The sequence below is a fragment of the Rhagoletis zephyria genome, unplaced genomic scaffold (assembly GCF_001687245.7).
Source record: "Rhagoletis zephyria isolate East Lansing unplaced genomic scaffold, Rhagoletis_zephyria_1.1 Rzeph_scaffold_03573, whole genome shotgun sequence".
NCBI classification, from domain to species: Eukaryota; Metazoa; Arthropoda; class Insecta; order Diptera; family Tephritidae; genus Rhagoletis; species Rhagoletis zephyria.
The window spans coordinates 17,273-38,176 of NW_016160656.1; the positions used below are offsets into that span (position 1 = coordinate 17,273).

General features: G+C 35.5%; 7 protein-coding genes across 12 annotated transcripts; 4 read left to right on the top strand and 3 right to left on the bottom strand.

Annotated features, from left to right (window-relative positions):
* Positions 1-762: 762 nt before the first annotated feature.
* RhoGAP68F (Rho GTPase activating protein at 68F) lies at positions 763-3,965 on the top strand. Its single transcript, XM_017624351.1, has 7 exons — positions 763-888; positions 958-993; positions 1,073-1,140; positions 1,588-1,718; positions 1,788-2,524; positions 2,589-2,695; positions 2,773-3,965. Exons 2-7 carry the CDS (start codon positions 966-968, stop codon positions 2,971-2,973), a joined length of 1,272 nt encoding a protein of 423 aa, XP_017479840.1. The 5' UTR covers positions 763-888; positions 958-965; the 3' UTR covers positions 2,974-3,965.
* An 83-nt stretch (positions 3,966-4,048) lies between these two features.
* Positions 4,049-6,186, bottom strand: eIF3l (eukaryotic translation initiation factor 3 subunit l). The gene is made up of 4 exons (XM_017624350.1): positions 6,033-6,186; positions 5,418-5,896; positions 4,393-5,365; positions 4,049-4,325 (listed from the first exon to the last, which is right to left on the bottom strand). Exons 1-4 carry the CDS (start codon positions 6,060-6,062, stop codon positions 4,191-4,193), a joined length of 1,617 nt encoding a protein of 538 aa, XP_017479839.1. The 5' UTR covers positions 6,063-6,186; the 3' UTR covers positions 4,049-4,190.
* A 40-nt stretch (positions 6,187-6,226) lies between these two features.
* ND-SGDH (NADH dehydrogenase (ubiquinone) SGDH subunit) lies at positions 6,227-7,380 on the top strand. Its single transcript, XM_017624353.1, has 4 exons — positions 6,227-6,440; positions 6,555-6,778; positions 6,969-7,075; positions 7,131-7,380. The coding sequence occupies exons 1-4, from the start codon at positions 6,356-6,358 to the stop codon at positions 7,267-7,269; spliced, it is 555 nt and encodes a 184-aa protein (XP_017479842.1). The 5' UTR covers positions 6,227-6,355; the 3' UTR covers positions 7,270-7,380.
* A 21-nt stretch (positions 7,381-7,401) lies between these two features.
* Atg12 (Autophagy-related 12) lies at positions 7,402-8,170 on the bottom strand. Its single transcript, XM_017624354.1, has 3 exons — positions 7,921-8,170; positions 7,723-7,859; positions 7,402-7,660 (listed from the first exon to the last, which is right to left on the bottom strand). The coding sequence occupies exons 1-3, from the start codon at positions 7,967-7,969 to the stop codon at positions 7,538-7,540; spliced, it is 309 nt and encodes a 102-aa protein (XP_017479843.1). The 5' UTR covers positions 7,970-8,170; the 3' UTR covers positions 7,402-7,537.
* A 126-nt stretch (positions 8,171-8,296) lies between these two features.
* Positions 8,297-12,344, top strand: LOC108369263 (protein KRI1 homolog). Its single transcript, XM_017624348.1, has 7 exons — positions 8,297-9,028; positions 9,085-9,284; positions 9,600-9,708; positions 9,781-10,111; positions 10,165-11,029; positions 11,116-11,279; positions 11,344-12,344. Exons 1-7 carry the CDS (start codon positions 8,809-8,811, stop codon positions 12,104-12,106), a joined length of 2,652 nt encoding a protein of 883 aa, XP_017479837.1. The 5' UTR covers positions 8,297-8,808; the 3' UTR covers positions 12,107-12,344.
* A 351-nt stretch (positions 12,345-12,695) lies between these two features.
* On the top strand, positions 12,696-15,600 carry CycJ (Cyclin J). Of its 2 annotated transcripts, XM_017624363.1 has the most exons (4): positions 12,696-13,637; positions 13,689-13,875; positions 14,023-14,484; positions 14,548-15,600. In XM_017624363.1, exons 1-4 carry the CDS (start codon positions 13,434-13,436, stop codon positions 15,036-15,038), a joined length of 1,344 nt encoding a protein of 447 aa, XP_017479852.1. In that variant the 5' UTR covers positions 12,696-13,433; the 3' UTR covers positions 15,039-15,600. The 2 variants fall into 2 exon arrangements, with proteins under 2 accessions (XP_017479852.1, XP_017479851.1); XM_017624362.1 differs by having other exon boundaries at positions 14,023-15,600.
* Positions 15,601-16,235: 635 nt separating this feature from the next.
* On the bottom strand, positions 16,236-18,689 carry LOC108369271 (solute carrier family 35 member C2). 5 transcript variants are annotated; one of them, XM_017624361.1, is made up of 6 exons: positions 18,605-18,689; positions 17,857-18,528; positions 17,482-17,769; positions 17,166-17,418; positions 16,937-17,112; positions 16,476-16,874 (listed from the first exon to the last, which is right to left on the bottom strand). In XM_017624361.1, exons 2-6 carry the CDS (start codon positions 18,244-18,246, stop codon positions 16,476-16,478), a joined length of 1,506 nt encoding a protein of 501 aa, XP_017479850.1. In that variant the 5' UTR covers positions 18,247-18,528; positions 18,605-18,689. The 5 variants fall into 5 exon arrangements, with proteins under 5 accessions (XP_017479846.1, XP_017479850.1, XP_017479848.1 ...); XM_017624359.1 differs by having other exon boundaries at positions 17,857-18,290; positions 18,367-18,679; XM_017624360.1 differs by having other exon boundaries at positions 17,857-18,313; positions 18,367-18,679.
* Positions 18,690-20,904: the final 2,215 nt, after the last annotated feature.

Below are 20,904 nucleotides of genomic sequence, written 5' to 3' on the forward strand. Positions count from 1 at the left end.
ACCGAATAGGAACTTAGTTGCATAAATAAGACATTTCCATCAATTATAGTTTAGAAATAAAAGAGACTGATGCTTTGGCTTGATGCATTTCTGAACGCGCCCTACATACTTACATGTTGCAAAGGTGTGAAGTCGTAATAGCGATGCTTATGAATGTTGGTAGCATGTTAACTTTTTACTGCCTTTCTGCACACACATACTTACTTAAATTTACGTACCCTGCAAACCATTTTTTCAGAGTATTCTGAATTGTAGAGAAATTTTAAGGAATTCGTAAAGATCTCACACACACTTCGAAGAAATGAAAATAATGCTGCTATGTGAAGAATTTCTTGCAGAAGCTTTTCGGAATTTTCTTTCTTTATTTTTCGTACAGAAATTTCTTTACGAGCTCGTGGCCACCACTTCATATAATATTCTTTGAAGATTCGTAAAAAAATCGTTACAGAAATGAGATACTCCTAAAGATTTCGTTAAGATTTCGGGAACTTAGGTTTGCAGGGTATCTTATTGAACTGTGAATGTCTGTTTTTCTAGTGTACATACTATCAACTCTTATAGGTATTTCTGTATTTTATAAAAAAAAAGAAAATAGTAAAAACACAACTACTTGAGATTTTTATTAAATTAATGACTTTTTCTTCACTGATTAATCACCAAAATAAAACTTTGCCGCTTAAAGGCTAAAATTAATTGTAAGATTACTATGTCATTTAATTATAAATATTTATTTATAGAAATAATACGTTTTTTTCGCTATAGGACCGGCAATAAACTCAGTGGTCGAAAATTCCGATGAACCGCAGCCCAGTTTGTCAGATTTGCATGATTTTGAACCTAAGTTGGAATTCGATGATACAGAACTACTATCCTCAGCACCATTGCAAAGTAAGTAATTTCATTTAAAATTAAACCCTTTTGTTTAATAATCTTAATTTTACAATTACTGCATTCCAGAAGATGTTATGGTTGACGACTTTGTTTTAGCTGAAGGTGGGTAAATGAGGTGTTGATATACTAATTTGTAAATGTACATATATATGACTATGAAAATTGTTATTTATATTTTTAGATGAAGAGATCGAGTCTGCGGAAATAGTAAATCCATTGGAAGACGATTTCGAGGATCAATTGGGCGAGGTTGGTAGAATTTGATAATAGATGCATTTTTTTGTAAGCGAGCGACAAAACAACGCTCAACTCGCGTAAAATTTCCTTTTAGTTACTTAAGCAACCCTGTTGGTGGCTGGTAAGAAACATGTGATTAGTTTAACGGGATTTAAATACAAAAGCCAATTTAAATGAGTAATTATGCGAGGTATTTGCGTAATATATATACTTGTTTAAAATTTGAGTCACGTATATAAGGAAACGAAAATTTCCCTCTCCACCTTACTTAACAACACTGCCCTTCAGGTCGCGTATTTTTAACCGACCTGGCTGAGCTCAGATAAATAGCCGACTTTGTGTTGTTGCTTTGCGTGTATTTCGTCATTTAAACGAGTGGTCGTTTGTAGCTCGGTTGCAAAAGAATGCACCTAATGTTAATGTTGAATACAAGTGAATAAAAATTGTCAAAAACTTTAGGAGCAGGCGGAAAGTATTGTGGGCGTTAAACCTAAGTGCGACTTTCTCGGCACAGACAAGCAGGGTAGACACATATTTGCAATTTATGCATCACGATTTCCAGAGAAATCACAAATGGAAAAATTCATCTGGTATATTAATTCAAACTTTCGATCTTATTCAAATGAATATTTGGCTTAATAAACAAATTATATTTTCAGTGATGTTATAAAAGAAATTGAACCATTTGTAGAGAATGATTACATTCTTGTGTACTTTCATCAAGGCTTAAGGGAGCATAGTAAGCCATCAGCACAATTGCTGTGGAATTCATATAAAGAATTGGACCGCAATTTTCGCAAGAATCTGAAAAATCTATACGTGGTCCATCCCACGCTTTTCATACGTTTTGTCTGGAAATTCTTCAGTCCATTCATCAGCGATAAATTTCGTCAAAAGCTCGTGTACATCTCCAGTTTGGATGAATTACGCCAGGCTTTGGGACTCTCCAAGATAAAAGTGCCCGATAGCGTGTGTGATTTTGATGAACAGTTAAATCTTCGTGGGAGAGGATATACTGGCCCCTTTGGATACGGATACGGATACGGTAGTGGAAGCAGCAGTACAGTAAAACAAATGGCCAACACTGTACAGTTTGGCGCACCACTTAAATTCATTGTATCTAACAGTCCATGTTTAAACTCCATACCACCAATAGTACGCAAATGCGTAGATTCACTCTCCATTACCGGCATGATAGACACGGAGGGTATATTTCGTCGTTCTGGCAATCATACCGAAATAATTGCATTAAAAGAGCGAGTAAATCGCGGCGAAGATGTTGATATATCAAATGTCAATGTACACGTAATTGCTGGCTTACTCAAAAGTTTCCTGCGTGATCTCAGCGAACCGCTGTTAACTTTCGAACTATACGATGACATCACGAGTTTCTTAGGTATGTGAAATGTGTGACAATAACTCGGAAGCTTTGGTAACTCTTCATACATTTTAATTTTTAGATTGGCCCAAGGAGGAGCGCTCACGTAATGTCACACAGTTAATTAGGGAAAAGTTACCTGAAGAAAACTATGAGCTTTTCAAGTACTTAGTAGAGTTTCTCGTTCGAGTGAGTTTGATGTAGTGAACGAACATTGATCCGTCAATGCAACTCCAATTTTGTTTTTGCTTTCAACATTTTTACAGGTCATGGAATGTGAAGATTTAAATAAAATGACCTCTTCGAATTTGGCGATTGTGTTCGGCCCAAACTTTCTATGGTCGAACAGAAGCAACACCACCTTAGAGGATATCCGGCCGATTAATGCCTTCATCGATTTCGTACTGCAGAACCACAAAGACATATATCTGATTGACGTCAACCAACGTCAAACACCCATCGGTTGAGTTTAGGATTGCAATGGTGCACAACGCACAAAAATTAATTAAACTGTGCATTTTAGTGTAGGTTTAACAAATAGCCCAGACTTTAAGTGTGTCGGTGCAAAAATTTGTATTATATACTAAAATTTGAAATAAGATTTCGTCATACTTAGCTTATAACTTAAAAATATGTTAAGATAAATTCTAAAACAAAAATCCATTTAAGCACAACACGAGCATTTAATGTGTGTGCATATCATTGATTGTTACGCTGAATGCTACATTCACATATTGTCGGAATCTAAGAATATTTTAATGTATCATTAGAGGCGAAGATTTTCAGATAACAATTGTAACATAAAACGCCTTGGCTACAAGGAGTATCATTTACTCTTAGTGTATGTTTATGTGTACAATATCTAAAATTTTATTTGATGTAAATTTATCATTTCAAATACAATTACGTACCATTTTATATCATTTTAACCAAAGAACTTCATGCAAACTTTCTAATTGCGTCACCTTTACAAAAAAAAAAAGATAATAATAAGAGTATATTTCTAAGCTACTCTTAATTAATGTTTTTTTTTTACATATTTCTGTTATGCGTATAGTGAACTGTCCAAAATTGTACGGCGGCTTTTGGAAAAATCGATTGAAGACAATTTTCTTAACCAGTGTGCAGTTTAAACATTAATAAAAAAATATTAATTGAACACATCATACAGCACACCTAATGCGTTAAACAACATACAATTGAGACATTAAAACGTAAAAGTTAACAATGATAAACGATCAGTTTTAGTCAGTTGTTAAAGAAGAATACAGGCAATGTCTGTTAGACCGAAACGTTAAAATTTTGACAGATGTTTTAAAATTGCCTCAAGAAATGGAATATTTCGTAAATGTAACATATTTTATACGCAAATCACCTGAAAAATCAGAGATTGAACCTATCCTTATAGTGTATGAAAGTTTAAAATCATATTAATTTAAATAAAAAACTTAAGAAAGCAGACACAAGTTTAGCAACCGGATAATTGTTTTTCTCCTTTTTTTGTAAGGTTTTCAATTAACCATAGAAATTGCATATATAAAATCGGCTCTTCTGCAGGCTTAACGCCTATTTATTTTCCATAAAAGTGCCAGTTACAGGGGTTTGAATTACAAAATTATGTTCACTTATGCGCATTTTGTTTAAATAAACATTGCGAATTACGAGAAATATGCTGAGGCTCTGCTCAAATGTGTATATTCTTTAATTTGCGGTTAAGGTCATTGAACTTCATTATTTTCCGCACAAAGAAGTCGCCATAACGGTGCGAAACCTTTGTATCGGCAATATGAATCATGTCATCATCAATATAGAAGTCCAACTGAAATTACATAAATAATTTTTTTTTTTTAATCAGCCTTCCATAAATTAAAGTGTACAAAACTTACCTCGGAGCCAGATTTAAAATTGCCTTCTAGGCCACTAGATCCTTTAGTCCAAACTAAATTTCGCATTTTGTGTTTGAAACAAAGTAGGCGAATAAGTAGCTTCGTAATATCATCTTCATTAGCATTAGGATCGATAAACGAAGCCAATTTGGCCAAGGGTAATGTTGTATATAACTTAAGATACGAACGAGTTGTAGGCAAATCCTTTTGCTGACGCACTTCATCCATAAACACCATCAACTGGTGTTCCATTGGATCTTTTACATAATCTTCCAATGGTGCATCGGCGGCAGGGGGGCATGGGCTTACAAATCGTGGACAAGCGAAGATGAAGAATGACTTGAATACTTCCAAATCGCCACACTGCATTTTGAACATGGCATCATGGTAGTTTTTCTCACGTAGAACCTGTTGAATAGATTCATCGATGCATTGTGGGTGTAGCACTAGACAGATCGCCAGCAGGTGGTACATCTGTTCAGCTTGCTTGTTGATTTGATCGTTTTGGTAAGAACGTGTGCTATACAGCTGCTTGGTGCGTTGAATGTAGAGCAGAATTTCAGAAAAGGTTCGAATAGCATCAGCATAACGTCGCATCATCATATATGCGAAACCAACGTAATAAGAAGTTGAAATTTGGCAGGCGGGTATGTGCGAATATTGTGATTTCTTGTGAATTTCAATTGGTTCCAATACTTTTATGGCTTGATAATAATCACCCAACAGCGAATGCACGCGCAGCAAGCCAACGAGCGAGAAGTACCCCAACATCTTGTAAAATGACAATTCTCCAAACTCACCGGCAACGCCTTGAGGATCGTTACCCTGAGAAATTGCTTCCAGTTGCTTCTTGATATTGGAAATATCCACAAGAGAATGCAGAACATTCAAAATACAAAGTATGCTCCAAACGTTACTGTGATTAACGCAAAGTTGTTGGATTTCTTCCTGTGTTTTATCAGTCAGGCGAGCCCTATGAAATTATTTTGGTAATTTCCGACAACACGTGCTTACAATTTACTTACCTGTATTGAGCAAAATTCTGAAATTGGTAAACAAATTCATCGACCAGTTCCCACAGCCAGATATCAGGCAATTCTAAAGAGACAGGATTCTGGGATGAAATTATTAAATTAAAGAAGTCACAATAGTTGAAAAATGAATTGATGCGTTGATCCAATTTTGGGCCACCAGGTATGCGTGCATGAATATGGCGATAGTATAATTCCTTATACAAAATCAGAAATACTTTATCATTATCTACAATTGCAGATACTTCTTGCTCATCAGGCCAAGCACTCTTATCAAAATGATGATCACTGATTTGTGGAAAGGTGTTCTCGTACATATTCTGAATGTCGAAAAGGACGCCCTCCTTAATGGCTTGGCAGAAGTTCTGCAGGAAATACTTCACGTTGTCAGGCATTCGGCTGGCATAGTAATTACGCTCGTACTCCAAATCCAGTTGCGGGTCACCGGTGTGACCGTAATCATCGTAGTAGTCCTGAAAATTACAGAGAATCGTATGTGGTCAAATATTCATGCAGCACTGTTGTCACTTTGGCCAGAAAGTTTGGTTATGTCAACCATATAATTCAAAGCCCTTGGCAAGTTTAGTTTCAAAGATTATATGCACTTACAACGGTTCCATAATCTTCACCACCGTACATATTTTAGGTTTATAATATTTTTTACCAATAAATATACACTTTATAAGTCACAGCTAAAACGACAAGCACGTCCGCAAAAATCTCTGCCACGAAAAAGAGTATTTTTCTGTCATCAACCAAAAGTCTTGTTCGTTTTTGGTTTAATAAACCGCGTTATCGACCTTGGTGCTGTCAAACTCTGACAGTAACATTTCTCACACCCGTTCTCCCCTACTCCACCTGCTAAATATTTTTATTCCTCGCACATTGCGCTTTTGCCTTCGACACTTCTTTAGTTGGTATTGGGTACGAAAATGGTCTCTTGGAGCAGCTTTTCACGTCCTTTGACGAGGTTGGCGCAGTATCGTAATGTTCTTCAATCTCCAGTGTGCAGGAAAGGTAGGCTAACATAGAAAGGATGTGTGATGTCTATTGTCAATCACATTACGCAACCCAGAAATATAATTCACAAATGCAGACCCATTTTCAATGGATATCTTTGCTTTATTCTAGCGGTACAGATGCAGATACGCAACTCTGGTCATGACCATCATCAATTTACAATTCAACCTTCTCGTTTTCAGTGGAATAAATTTAAGGATTTGTTGCACTTCTACGTAATGATAGGTTTGATACCTATTACTGCGATTGTGCTATATGCCAATATTTTCATTGGCCCAGCCCAATTGACCGAAATTCCGGAAGGCTACGAACCAAAACATTGGGAATATCATAAGGTTGGTTGATCAGACAATTAAATGAGCCCTTGAAATTTGCAACCAAAGAATCGCACTAAGCAGCAAAAAAATTTGATGCCTCCAAACTTTGCTTTTTTTCCTAAAATTACATACATATATTTATTTTCTTAATTAAGTAAACTTGAGACTGTTTTTAAGCAGGTGAAAATGTATTTCCGTTTACTTTCAGCACCCGATTTCTCGTTTCATCGCCCGTTATATATATCCTTCCCCACAGCAGGAATACGAGAAAGCTTTGCATCACATTTATGAGGAAAACGAAAAGGCCCTCATGAGGTAATATAATTACTTCTACGTAGTTTTCAGTATATAATTTCCCTAAAATTTTTAGAGGGCTTGAGAAAGAGATACATGCCAAGATGGCTGAACGCAGTGATTACAAAGCCTACTACTATCGCCCTGCCATCGCCAAATACCATAGAATTTCAAAAGACGCTGCTGATCACTTGGAATCACTACGAGGCGATTAAAAGCATAGAACAATGCTTGAAGTTAATTAGATGGCTAATTAATGTCCATACTTTAAGCAATGTATTGGGTAAAAGTTGTAGTTTAAATAAAAATATTTTGTGCCCCTAAAATAAAAATAAAAACTTTTTTAAAATGCTCAGTTATGCATTGAATTAATTTTATATACTATACATATATAAATACGTAAAATCTATCATAAATCGAATATTCTACGTAATATTAACTTAAATCTAATCTTTACAGACTAGCTGAAGCCGATTGACCTTATCAACCCCATGCTTGATTCTTGCAGTAATACAGCACAAGCTTGCCATTAGTTCCGTGGCATTCGTAAAGATTCTTGATAATTTGATCGGGTGCAGGTGCAAATGTCTGATTCACATAAAGGAACTAGGAAGATAAAATACGTCATAGAGCGGCTAGGTAGGTATGCATATATTACATGGTCTTACAATTTGTTCGCTGGCATCTAGTTTAAGGTACTGATGTATAAACTTTTGTATCCAGCTGACGGTTTTATTGGGATCCACGGTCCATTTACGTTTTTTGATGATTGGAACATTCCCAGTAGCGTTCAACAGAATACAAACTGGCATCGGAAAAATTACGATTTTATAATTGTGTATATGAAAAAAACTAAATGCACCTACTCTTTGAATTATCCTTGTCAGTTATAGATGTGTCTTCCGTATCTGCCATCGTATTTTACATTCGTTATCCAGTTAATAGATGTTTCTATGCGCTGGTAAAACGATGTAATTTTTTATTTCCAATAAATTGATTAATCAGCTGTTTGTCGATAAAAAAAACACTTCGTCGGTATAGCTGTGCCCAACGTAGGTATGCAGAAAAAATATCGATGCATCGGAAGCATCGATGTTTGCTATTCGATCCATCGAATAAAACCGAAGTTTTGGGCCTTCCGATAGATATCGACATATCGATGTATTTTTTTCGATACATTGAATTTTTACGAAGTTTTTTTTTGCGAATTTATACAAGGTGGTAGCAAGGTGTATTTAACAAGGTGGTCAAGGCGTATTTAACAAGGTGTTAAATAGACCTTGAAGGTGGTTTTGGAGCGACAGCTTATTTTTTCGCCGTAAAAAGCATTACGTCAAAATCATTTGTTTGTTGAAATTCATACCAATGACATGTCGGCAGAACAAAAAAATTACAATAACAAATTATACGCACATTGACAATCAGTACAAAATAAAATTACAACAAACACATAATTTTGACAAAAGGTATAAATTTGCCGTGAAATCAGTGGATCCGATAACAGCACCTTGTATAGATTCGCCTTGGACACCATCTTTTATAAATTCGCCTTGTACGTTCTTTGGTATGTGTGAATTATATAGTTTGCTCGAGCATGGAATTTCCAATCTTTATTGTTAGCGAATAGACCTGCAATTAGTTGAAGGTAATGCAGACCAAACAAAATTTTTTCTACATTTAAAGCAGGGCGAATTCATACAAGGTATTGCCAGAGCAGCTCGATTTTCGCCGCGCTGGTTCTAAATGTCAAAATTATGTTTTTTTTTTGTTTTTCTTTTTGTACAAAACAAGCACGTGTGAGCGATCAGTGTTTGATTACGTTCGCTAAAATCAATTTACAAATTGAAACGAAAATGAGTAAAAATCTGTTTGATGGGTCAGATGATAACGAAGGCGAGGAGCTGCAGATCAGCACCAACAAGGAGTATGCAAAATCCTACAACAGTTTTCGAAAGAAAGAATTGCTAAAGAAATGTTTGTATATATCCCGTAGAAATTGGTGCTAGAAATTAATCTTGTTGCTTTTTCAGTCAAAGATCGAGGGTATGATGTGGATGAATCCGAGTCCACAAGTGATAGCGAAAGCTCCTCTGACGAAGATGAAGAGTTCGATCCAAAATTTGATCAAGAATTCTTGAAAACCTTAGCATCGCTGAAGAGCAAAGACCCAGCGATTTACGATAAAAGCACAACATTTTTTCAAGCTTTAAATGAAGACACTGAAAGTGGTNAACAAGGAGTATGCAAAATCCTACAACAGTTTTCGAAAGAAAGAATTGCTGAAGAAATGTTTGTATATTTCCCGTAGAAATTGGTGCTAAAAATTAATCTTGTTGCTTTTTCAGTCAAAGATCGAGGGTATGATGTGGATGAATCCGAGTCCACTAGTGATAGCGAAAGCTCCTCTGACGAAGATGAAGAGTTTGATCCAAAATTTGATCAAGAATTCTTGAAAACCTTAGCATCGCTGAAGAGCAAAGACCCAGCGATTTACGATAAAAGCACAAAATTTTTTCAAGCTTTAAATGAAGACACTGAAAGTGGAGACGGCGAAGGTAAACAAAATGTCCAAAAAGACAAACATAGTAAACCTATAACTTTAAAGGACTATGAGCGGCAAATTATATTAGACAAAGGCGGAAAGTTTGAAGACGGTAAGTAAAGCGACATATACACGTGTAATATTTTAGAAATATAAATATATGTTTGTCTTTTCATAATTGCAGATTCTGATGCAGAAGTTTCAGCACGGCCGGTGTCTCCCACTTTTGTAGAAGAAGAGCGGACGTTGAAAGAAGAATTTAAAAAAGTTATGAATGCAAATGATTCAGATGAAGGTGAAGGAGAAGATGCTTTTGGTGGTATATTCAAAAAGAGAAACAAAACTAAAGAGGAACAACATAAAGAGGATGCAGATTATTTCGAATGGCTAGCGGGTAAAAAAGAGGACTTTGAAGATCCTATTAAAGAAAAGCTGAAGCCTTTGAAATCCTATTGGAGCAGTGAAAAATTGCCGCAAAGTGAGCGTTTTCTGCGAGATTTTATTTTAAATAAAGGGTAAATCTAAACGTTAGTTCACTTTTTCAAATATACAAAAATATTTATCTTAGCTATACAAATGCAAAATCTTCCGATATTCCCACTTATGATGAAATCGTTGGTGATAATCAACCTTTATCAGAAGATGAAAAAGAACTCGAAAAACAGGCAGAATTTGAACAGAAATACAATTTTCGATTCGAAGAACCAGATGCTGAATTCCTAAAACGCTATCCGAGAACCATCGAACAGTCGGTTCGCCAATCAGATGATCGTAGAAAACAAAAACGCCAGGAAATCAAAGAGCGTAAAAAGCATGAGAAGGAACAGAAAATGAAAGAACTAGAAATGGTTAAAGAAATGAAACGCAAAGAGATTGAAGAAAAAATACTTAAACTTAAAATGGTTACGGGTAATGAAGAACTTGGATTTAAAGATGAAGAACTCGAAGAAGATTTCGATCCTGAAGCACACGATAAACGTATGCAAGAGATATTCAATGAAGAATTTTATCAAGTAGATGAAGGTGAAGAAAAACCGGAATGCCCCTCGGATATTGAAGAATTAAAAGTGGAAGATTGGGATAATTACGATCCAAATGCAGATGACAATGATGACTATTATAATGATCTACATTGCGAAGATGAAGACTTTAACATGGACTGTGATTACGATCCTGAGGAAACTAAAGAACAGATGCAAAAAGAGCTTATCGAGAATACGAAGAAACGAAAAGGCCGTAAAGGGCGGAAGAGTCAATTCATGGAAATGATAAAGACTGAAAAGCCAGCATTTAATCCAGAGGAGGAAAAAACCTACGAAGATTATATTGATGAGTATTACAAGTTGGATTGTGAAGACATGATTGGCGATATTCCTTGCCGTTTTAAGTATGTGGAAACGACACCAAACGATTTTGGTCTTACTATAGAAGAGGTAATAAATATTAGCTTTATAGCTCTGCGGCACTAACTATAGTTTATGAGTTCTACAATAACATACACACATATTATGCCTTTCAGATTCTCTTAGCCAAAAACAAGGAGCTAAATCAGTGGGCAAGCTTAAAGAAAGCTATTCAGAATAGACCAGAACACATAGAAAAAAAAGATCAAAGGTTGTACAAACTGAAAGCAAAAAATGAAGCACTAAAACGTAAAATATTCAAAAGTTTATATGGCGAAGGGTAAGAAAGCAATTTAAAAAGGTCATAGCTGTATAAACTGACAAATTTTTGTTCACATTCATAGCTCCGATGAAGACGATGGAGAGGAGGATAAACAAAATATCCAGGATAAATCTAACCAGTCTGAGCCAGTTACCCCCCGCGCAGTAAATCAAGTGGAGAACGATGCAAACAATCAAAGGGCGAGAAGAAAGAAGAAACGGAAGTCAAAAGTGGCAGACAAACCATATGATATCGATGCTGATGCTGAAACTAACGACAAAAAAGTGAAATTATCAGAGGATTCAAACTCGAAAGTGCCCGCTTCAACTGCTGCTCGTCTAGAGACAGAAACAAAGAGTAAAAATAAGCGAAAAAAACGCAAAGCTAAACCCAATAACGCGGAAGAAGTTACTACAAAAACTCCAGGAACTAATACAGCAGGTCAACAATTAAAAAATAACCAAAAGAGAAAGGTAGATCAAAACAAGCCGAATCCTTTTAAAACAAACGACCTTACCATAGCTGATGTGCAGCCTTCAACAAGTACAACTAGTCTGAAGGTGAACACACAAAGTAATCCGAAGGATAGAAAAACAAAACAACATAAGTCAAATCCGTTTAAGCATAATCAAAATAAAAAAGGCTCTCTAAATGCGATTTCGGAGAAAAATAAATTTGCGGGAAACAAGGTACAGAAAGCGAAATTCAAACCGAACTTGAAAAAATTCCACAAAAGCAAATCTACAAATAGCGACGTCAACATTAGCGACGATCGTTTGAAAGCGTATGGCATAAATCCGAAAAAGTTTCATAAAAAGCAGAAATATGGAAAGCCTCAAAATTAGTTATTTTTTAAATATGTAAATATTATTTATAATTAACAGTAGCAAAATAATATTCGGTTTGCTGGTACAAATATTGACGGTTGCAACACAAGTATGTACAATTCAATTTAAACGAATGCAACGTTAAATTTATAAGCCATATACGGTGAACTTGTATGTACGCATCAAATTTTAATAAGTATTTTGTAATTACAATGAGAAAGCTAAAATAAAAAGAGATACTAATTTTTAAACACGATCCGCCTTGGTTAGGTAATTTAGGTAACGATATGTTTATTAGGGAGGGCCTCAACCCCTCAATCGGTAATACCACGGTTACAGACATCACATATAAATACAGATTCCTCTATGGAGATTCAAAAAATTAAAATTAATTTTTTTCCTCTAATACTCAAAATCGATACTACTGCAGTCGAGGATATCACATAAATTTTGGTCCCGATTGGAGTCGGTTAAGACGTCTTCATAGGGTAATCTGAACTTTGACCCCTGTGCGGCACGCCTTAACCGACTTCAATCGGCATCAAAATTTATATGTGATATCTTCGATTAGACTGTGTTTTGGGCGAAACTCAGGATAAGGCAGAATGAAAAATTTTCTCACCCTAGTAAAACGTTTTTTTACCATAGAACTTTGCTACTGAGGCTGTGTACAAACCGGTAACTTTTTCTCCGGGGTGAGACGGGGTGGAAACATTTACTATGGTGTACGAATAAATTGAATTTCGCTGCAAAGTAAAATTTGGACAGTTGAAAAACATCAAACGCTCATGCGAAAGCTCTGTTATTTGCGTTTTGCTGAAATTGTTAAAGTTTATATTCATTTTATAACTTGGAAGTAACGTACGCTTGTTTATGCTACATTCAGCTTCCATTTTGAACTTGACCCTATACTACCGACAAATAATGTTATGTGAATACATATTAAGAAGCTGTCAAAATTTTACCTAGCCCCATGAGCTAGGTAAAATTCTGGCGTTCGTATTCACCACGAGAAATGTTAAAGTTTTGGTTTGATCCCTCAAAATTTCATACATGACTGGCAGAGGCCCTAAATAAGAAAATAGTCGAATCGGACGTTCTCGATTAATCGATTCAAACTATGGTGAAATAAGACATAACCGGTTGTCTTATTACTTACTTAATTTCGTACTTTGGTCCTTCAAAATGCAACCATGTGGGATTCTTGCAAAATACCGTTATTGGAACCGCTTGTCAAATTTATGTATTGCATTTTTGTTTTTTGTGTAAACTTAGAATTGAATATGAAAGCATATTTAGAAAAATAATAGCAATTAAACGGGGACAAATTTACCAAGAACGGCAAATGGATAACATTAAAACGCCAGAGGCGCTTGATTGCAGCTATGCAAGTCTGTGTTGCTACTCGCCGGTGATTCCATTTACCGGGTTTGGCGTCCTTGGTGTTACCTGGACAGGAGCGGCATCAGCTGCTGCAGCTGCTACAGAAACTTTGGATGCGTCTATCTTTCCTCCATATTCAAATTCCGTCGAATTGTTTACGAATCGGGTAATAACTTTAAGGTTTGGTTTTGTTAAAAATTTAATTTTTAACTTTTAGCGAATAGAGAAATCCCACTGGATATGCGATTATTCCGACGATATTTTCCAAACGTTGCGCGAAACAGAGTTACGCCGAAATGTTTTAAGTTTTCAATCGGAACAATGTGGTTTTCGACCGGTAATGTTGCGTTTATTGAAGGTGGCGACAGAAGTGCATCAACTTTCGCGAACAACTTTACATTTAGGTGAGAATATTTTTTTATTTATATTTTTATTTTTTTTTAAGTGAAGTTAAGTTACTTTTAGCGCGCGTATAGATATGCACCTACATGTGTATACGTAATTCAACATAATTTGCTCTTGATTAATTTTTAACTTTATATCCATTTCAGCGCTTTACTTGTTAGATGGTTTCATGGACAATTACACCATTCGAACAGAAAAACTAAATTTAACAGCAATGACATGTTTAATAGTAGCTGCTAAAATTGAGGAAGCCGATATTAATGCACCAAAATTTGCTGAGCTCAATAAGTTAGTTGGTGATGTTTACACATTGGACGATTTCCGCAAAGCCGAAATGAAGGTTTTAATGCTATTTCATTTCGACTTGATTCGCCCGACAACGGCCACCTTTGCTGAGTATTTTGCTAATAACATCATAACGCTGGACGATTTTCATTTATATTTGCAAAATTGGCATGGTGGCATGTCCGATTTTCGTACCATATTGCAGCATCAACAACTGAACGATGCAACACCTGACATAGTACCACCTTATTACCGTACTTATGAAGAAATGGCTACAGTTTTAAGCAAGTTATTGTTTAATCTTGTAGATGAGACTTTGTGCTGTACGGTTACCAATCATATTTTAAAGTTTAAATTTTTTTTTTATTGGCAGTTTGTTTTTGCAGATATCAAGTTCGTCAACGCCAGACCATCAATAATTGCTGCATCTTGTATTGCAGCTGTGCGGCATCTTTCCTTCGTAACGCCTCTTTGGACGCCTTATCTTGTAAGTGTAACTGAATGTACGCAGGATATGATCGAACCTTGTATGGAAGCTATAATTGCCTTGCATAACTTACATATAAGTAAAGTGCAAGCAATGCTATACGCAGCGGCTAAACTATCGAACGCAGGAGCCACTCTATGTGATAGTCCGGAGTCTGGTTTTGTATCTATAAGCGATATGAAATCTGAATCGTCGGAAAATGAAAGTGACCTTGGTGAATGCAAATTTCCCCAAACCGAATGTACGGTAGTTCTAGGCAAGAGGTCGCGTTCAGCGGCGTTCAGCGATGAAAGTGACGACGGGCAGGAGAATACTTCGTGTTTGAGCCCTAATTTCCCGTTGTTGGGAAAACGTAGGCGAATGTTGGAAAACGATGATGGTGTTATTTAGCTATAAATTATATTGGGGTTTGTCTTCAATAGTAAGTTTTTCTTAAATACTTCTTAATTTTTTTTAGTTATTTTCTTTCTTCTCTCATATTGAATATTCTTGTTATGTTAAACAGATACAAATGTATGTATATTCCTGGCCGTTACTGTGGTTTGAAGTTTTGGTTAAACCTATGCAAAAAATTGCAATAAAAAGAAAAAAACAGATTGTACAATGGAAATAAAATATACCATTTCAGAAGCTTCTTGGGATTTGTTAATACATTTTTTTTTAAAGAATATTTGCTTATTGGATGCCTTTTAACCTAATCAAGTTTTGGGTTTCAAGACAACTATTCAAATTATAAAGTATACATACTATATATGTATATATGTACTTCTGAACCCTTAACCTGCATAACTTAAGTTACATGATTTATATAATTCAACTCAGCAGAAAAATCGTAAAAAATCCAAGGTTTCAGCAGTCGGTTTCTTCGACTTCATCCCGGGTGGATTTTAGTCTTAAAAATATTCGAGTAGGTTCTGCAATTCACTTCCGAGTGAATTTCAACCCCTGCCAATTTGAATTCAAAGCGAGTTTGATTGAATTGCAGAACCTGTCTGATAAATCAAATAGTAAAATAAAAAGTGGTACACTAGATACGAATTGCCAACATCAATATGTTTTTTTTATTGTACAAATAGAGTACGAGGTCGCATTTATTTAATATCTAATGTGCTATAAGATTTGGGATTACACTAAATACGTACCAGCAATGTTGAAAAGTGGACAATAGGTGCGTTCAGAAATGCAGCAAGCCAAAAGCATCAGTATATTTCTTTTCCAAACTATATGATAGAAATGTCTTATTTACGCAATTAAGTTCGAATTCGGCTTTTAACTGTGGTTGCGCATATTTGACATTTCCATCAATTATAGTTTAGAAATGAAACGAGACTGATGCTTTGGCTTGATGCATTTCTGAACGCACTCAATTGTAAAGTAGATACATGGAGACTTATCTTAAATAGGCAATCGTATGTTTTATATGTACATATATTTACTAAATATATCCAAAAAGAAAAACGTTGATCAGACTTACATACACGTTGAAAGTACAATATTATTCAATTCTAAACTAAAAGTCAAGATATCTACATATATTACAACCTTAAGAGACTGTAGTACTAATTTCATAAAATTTTAAAACAAACTTACAATTCAAATTTTATTTAAATTTTTCGAAGAAACTAAAATTCATTCTTTCAAACATTAAAACATACAAGGGAACAATAATTCACTTATCTACTAAAATTTATTTTCACAGTTTAAGGAGTAGAGCGGTAACGCGTAAGTAATACAGGGGAATGATTTATACAACATTTACATTTTCTAGCGTATTAGCTAGTTCAAAAATCGTAATGCAAAGAAATGAAAAAAGTTTTTCTATTTTCCTTATCGTTGCATATCACGCCGCTTCAATACGTCAAATATAACATCAGAAGCACTTTGCTCATTGTCATTGTTAGAATCATCAGAATCACTCTGTTCTAATAACGGTACAGTTTGCGCGGAATGTTTCTTTTGCAAAACGGCAGTCAATACGTTTCCGCTTGTAATTGCATTGCCACTAGATTGATTGTTGCAATTTGTAGTGGGACTAATGCTGGTCTCATTGAAACATAATTCACCATCATCCTCATCCATGTTCACCGTCTCCATTTTAGTAAAAGTTAAATACTTGTGTAGTAAATGCATGCAAATACCGGCTAAGCAAACTACTAAGCCAAACACGTTTATCAAGCTCAGCTGGTCTCCATTAATTTCCACTCCCAATGAGAGTTGACAAATATCCTTAAGAATGCAAGAATGTGTATAGTTTATGATTATTTACACAAGTTTGTTTTGAAATTTACCTTGAAGATTCCGGCAATTGAAAGCGTCAAGCCAGATGTTTTTGAGAGCACCAAAAACTCGCTGCACTCCATTAGGAAAGCCAGCACAGCACCAAAGGTGATATAAAAAATATTAATTAAAATTACTTCGTTGGATGTATTAGATAGATCGCGAAACACGTCATAAAGCGGTTGACCTGGAAATACATGTTATTTGTGAACTCATTTTTTCTCCTCAAGTAATTATTACCTTCAAAAGTTACCAAGAACGGCAATAGCGACGCTATCATCCATGGTTGCATGTAATATATCATATCTATGGGATTATGCAAACCTAATTTTGATTTTTGCATAACAAATTGGGCGAAACTCCATCGAATGCCACTGCTAAGCGATGCCAGTAGCAGAAAAATGAAACCAAGTGCGTTAAATTGTGCTGATTCATAAGTGAACATAAATAATCCTATTGCAATGAGACCGACGATAAATATGAGAAATAAGCTCTGCAATTAAATATTAATTTTAAATCAATATACAATTTAGTAACATGTTAATTTTAGTTATACCTTTTTTTCTAGTCCAAGCATTATTGCAAATATCAATATAAAAACTATGGTTGATGATTTAGTCATAGTATATAGAGATATGGACACCAGCTCAAGACCCCAATTTGAAAATCCAATGTCGATGCCACTGGCAATACCAGCTGGAGCCATTTTTTGCCATGATGTGCGTAGATCTATTTTGACGCACGTTTTTCCTACACATAATTTGTAAATACCACGCACAATAGCAGCAAGGCAAAGTTTCAATACCAAATGATAGGTAACGATAGTTAGGGGAAATTTTAATTTCTAAAATAATAATAGGTTTGAAAGTCATTAAAAATGCAAAGAGATGGTTAGAAATGCATAAACGTGTGTATGTATGAATGTATGTACCTTAATTAACTTTTGCTGATAGAATGTTAGCGATATAGAAAGTGCTAAATAAAGTAGTATAGTAGCTACAGTTCCAACAGCCATGTGCATGATACGTGAACCCGCCCGGTGAGCAGTTATTGCCGGTGATCCCATTACTCCTCCTGATTCATTATGGACACTATCCCGATCACTGGCTTTTCTTGCCAAATGCCCATTCACATAATATTCTTCTTCATCGTCATCACTTTCATATCTAATGCGATGTTCTGTACCCAATTCAATTTCTTCGTTTCCGTCGTCGCCGTCATCGTAGCGTCCACCAAACGTAGCACGCCTTAGTAGACCACTAGGGCTAGCATCTTCCTGTTGATTGCCATTGTTTAGGAGCTCATAACGCGGCTGTGTCATTATGAAATTCGATCAGAAACTTTGATGACCCAAGTTTCAATAATCTGTATGCACGACAAAGAATTTTCTGCTAAATTTTTAACAAGCATATGCATGTGGAAATATTTCTACCGAATTTACTTAGGTGAGAAATGCAGGTTGCAGGCAATGAATGACATTAGTCAACGTTGTGGCAGTCGGGTTCCATATGTTGTCTTGTATTTGTTGTTCAGCTTGAAATCCTTTGTTTCCTAACGGCCAGCTTCTCACACACTTATGTTCATAGTATACGATTTTACAGACCTGTTTATTAATTCTTTATCAGTTCTGGTTCAATTACTTATTAGTCTTAATTCTTCTTGTTTTGCAGTTATTTTACTTAAATTCCAAAATGAATTACAACCGCCTTGCTGACGTCGCCATTCTTTGCACTGTTTACTAGTAGGAATGTCGAAAAAACATCGATGCATCGAGAATATCGATGTTTTAAATGTTCCCCTCGATGTACGTAAAAATAGTCGATGTATCGATACACAGATTTTTTTTTTTGAAACCTGACATTTGAAGAACATTGAACCATCCTTTCAGTTTTTCAATTGTGCAAAAAAAGAAGTGAGCGGGACCCATATATTTTTTGAAGACTCTCGATTGCAGGGGTTTCATCCATCTCATTCAAACAGATTAAGTTTGAAAAATGAAGCAATTTCTTCCAGCAATTCAAGTTATTTTAACCATTTCTAATGACCATGGCATCCGCCAACCCCTAAACAACGCCCGCCCTCCCCCCAACATTTTCTCTGTATAAATTATATTATATATGTATCGAATAATTAAGGAAGAATTTTTAATGATTTAAAAATTATTATTTTTTACATCTATGGTTTTACGGAAAAGTTTTTAACCTAGTTCAATAGTCCGTTAGCATCTCAATTAGCTCAGCTATAGTAATTAATTTGAAATTTTGTACAATTTTGGGAATAACATATTTTGCTGTGAAATAATATCGTAAAATGCTATGTTCTTATATATCGAAAAATATCGATTTATATTTCGATGCATGGAATCAAAGAAATAAATCGATGTATTTTTGCCATCGACATCCCTACTGCTGTTTACTAGTGTTGTTGTTTCGGTTTTCCAATTCGACAAAAGCCAATTGGCGACCACTGTTGCCTCATACCAATGCTGCCAGATGCTAGTTAATTTAGAGGCCTGAATTTATAATTTTTTGCCGATTTTATACAACTTTTTTGTAATTCTTAGCCGGTGTATACGTACATATGCATGTATGTCGTAGCCCATCTCCCTTCTCCCGTTGTATATTTAGTTATAAGCATAATTATATACATACAAATATATTTTCGCAGAGCATAGTGTTTTCACGATTACATTTTTATCGAAAGTTTTACCCTTAATTAACCGCAATTTAAGTGACATGTCCTCGCAAACCACAGCCAACTTCGTGTGTATCCTCATAGCGCCGGCGCATTGCTAAAACGTACCACACATAATGGATTGACGGCCGAACAGGAGTGAAAATGCAGGCAGACGAATGTGCAAACTGTCATTTCCAGAGTACACACAGAAGACGGAATTCGTCCTTACCGTGTCGCATCTTATAAAATAAAAATTGGACGTTTTCAGCTCAATGCAACATTATTAAATGCTAACTATTTAAGAATAAAGTGTAACAATTGAATTAAGAAAACTTGTGCTGCCACAAAGAAGTAATAAAGGAAGCGGATGTGACTAGCAGAATTTGCAAAATATTATTACCCAATGCTGTGCAAAGGAAGTGGGAAGTTCCATCAGTCTGACATCAGTCTGATGTCGTTGCGGGGAGCTAGTGGTTAAAATAATATTACCGTAAAAACAAGCCAAGCGTAATTAGGTAGACTATAACATTGAAGGCGAACAAAGGAAAGAAAAGGAAGCTGCTCAACGGAAATACGAAACTTTTTTTTACGAGCTTTGCAGTAGAGTCGAGCTCAAATCAGCTGAGTCAGCAGTGTGTTTTGACTGTTTGTGTTGTTGTTCTTAGTCGCATTGTGGCGTCAGTGAAAAACCTTGGCTGACTTATAAATGAAAAAATCCACCCAACTAATTGTGCGTATTGGTTGACAGCGGCGACGGCGACGGTGACGGCAACATCAACAAGGCGACTGTGTACCAAATGCGTGCTATTGTTGTGTTGGTGAACCTTTGCATCAGTGCATATATGCATGTATGTATGTATGTATGTATGTGTAAATTTCTGTCTACCGCTGAGCAGTGGAAGTGAAGAAGTTGAAGTTGCATTAAAGGCCGGCCAAATTGTTGGTGTGTATGCGTGAAAAGGTACAAAGCGATGTGTCAGATATTACATAAAATGCGAATAAATACATAGAAAAAATAAAAGCTCAGAATAAGAAAACTCTTAAAATAAAACATAGAAGAAAAATGTTAAAACAGATTAAGTATAAAGTACAACTTGATATGCACGCTTAGTAGCTTGTAAGGAGTAAAGTGATTTTCGAAATTGCAAAATAATCCTAATTGATTATTAATAAAGCAGTAATGTTCTTAACACTTCGTGTCTGTGGAAAATAAAAGGCGGCTGGAAAAAAAAAACTTTTTAAAATAGGGAAACTTTTAAAAAACATATTTACAATCGCGAAAATGTCAGTAACGTCAAATATG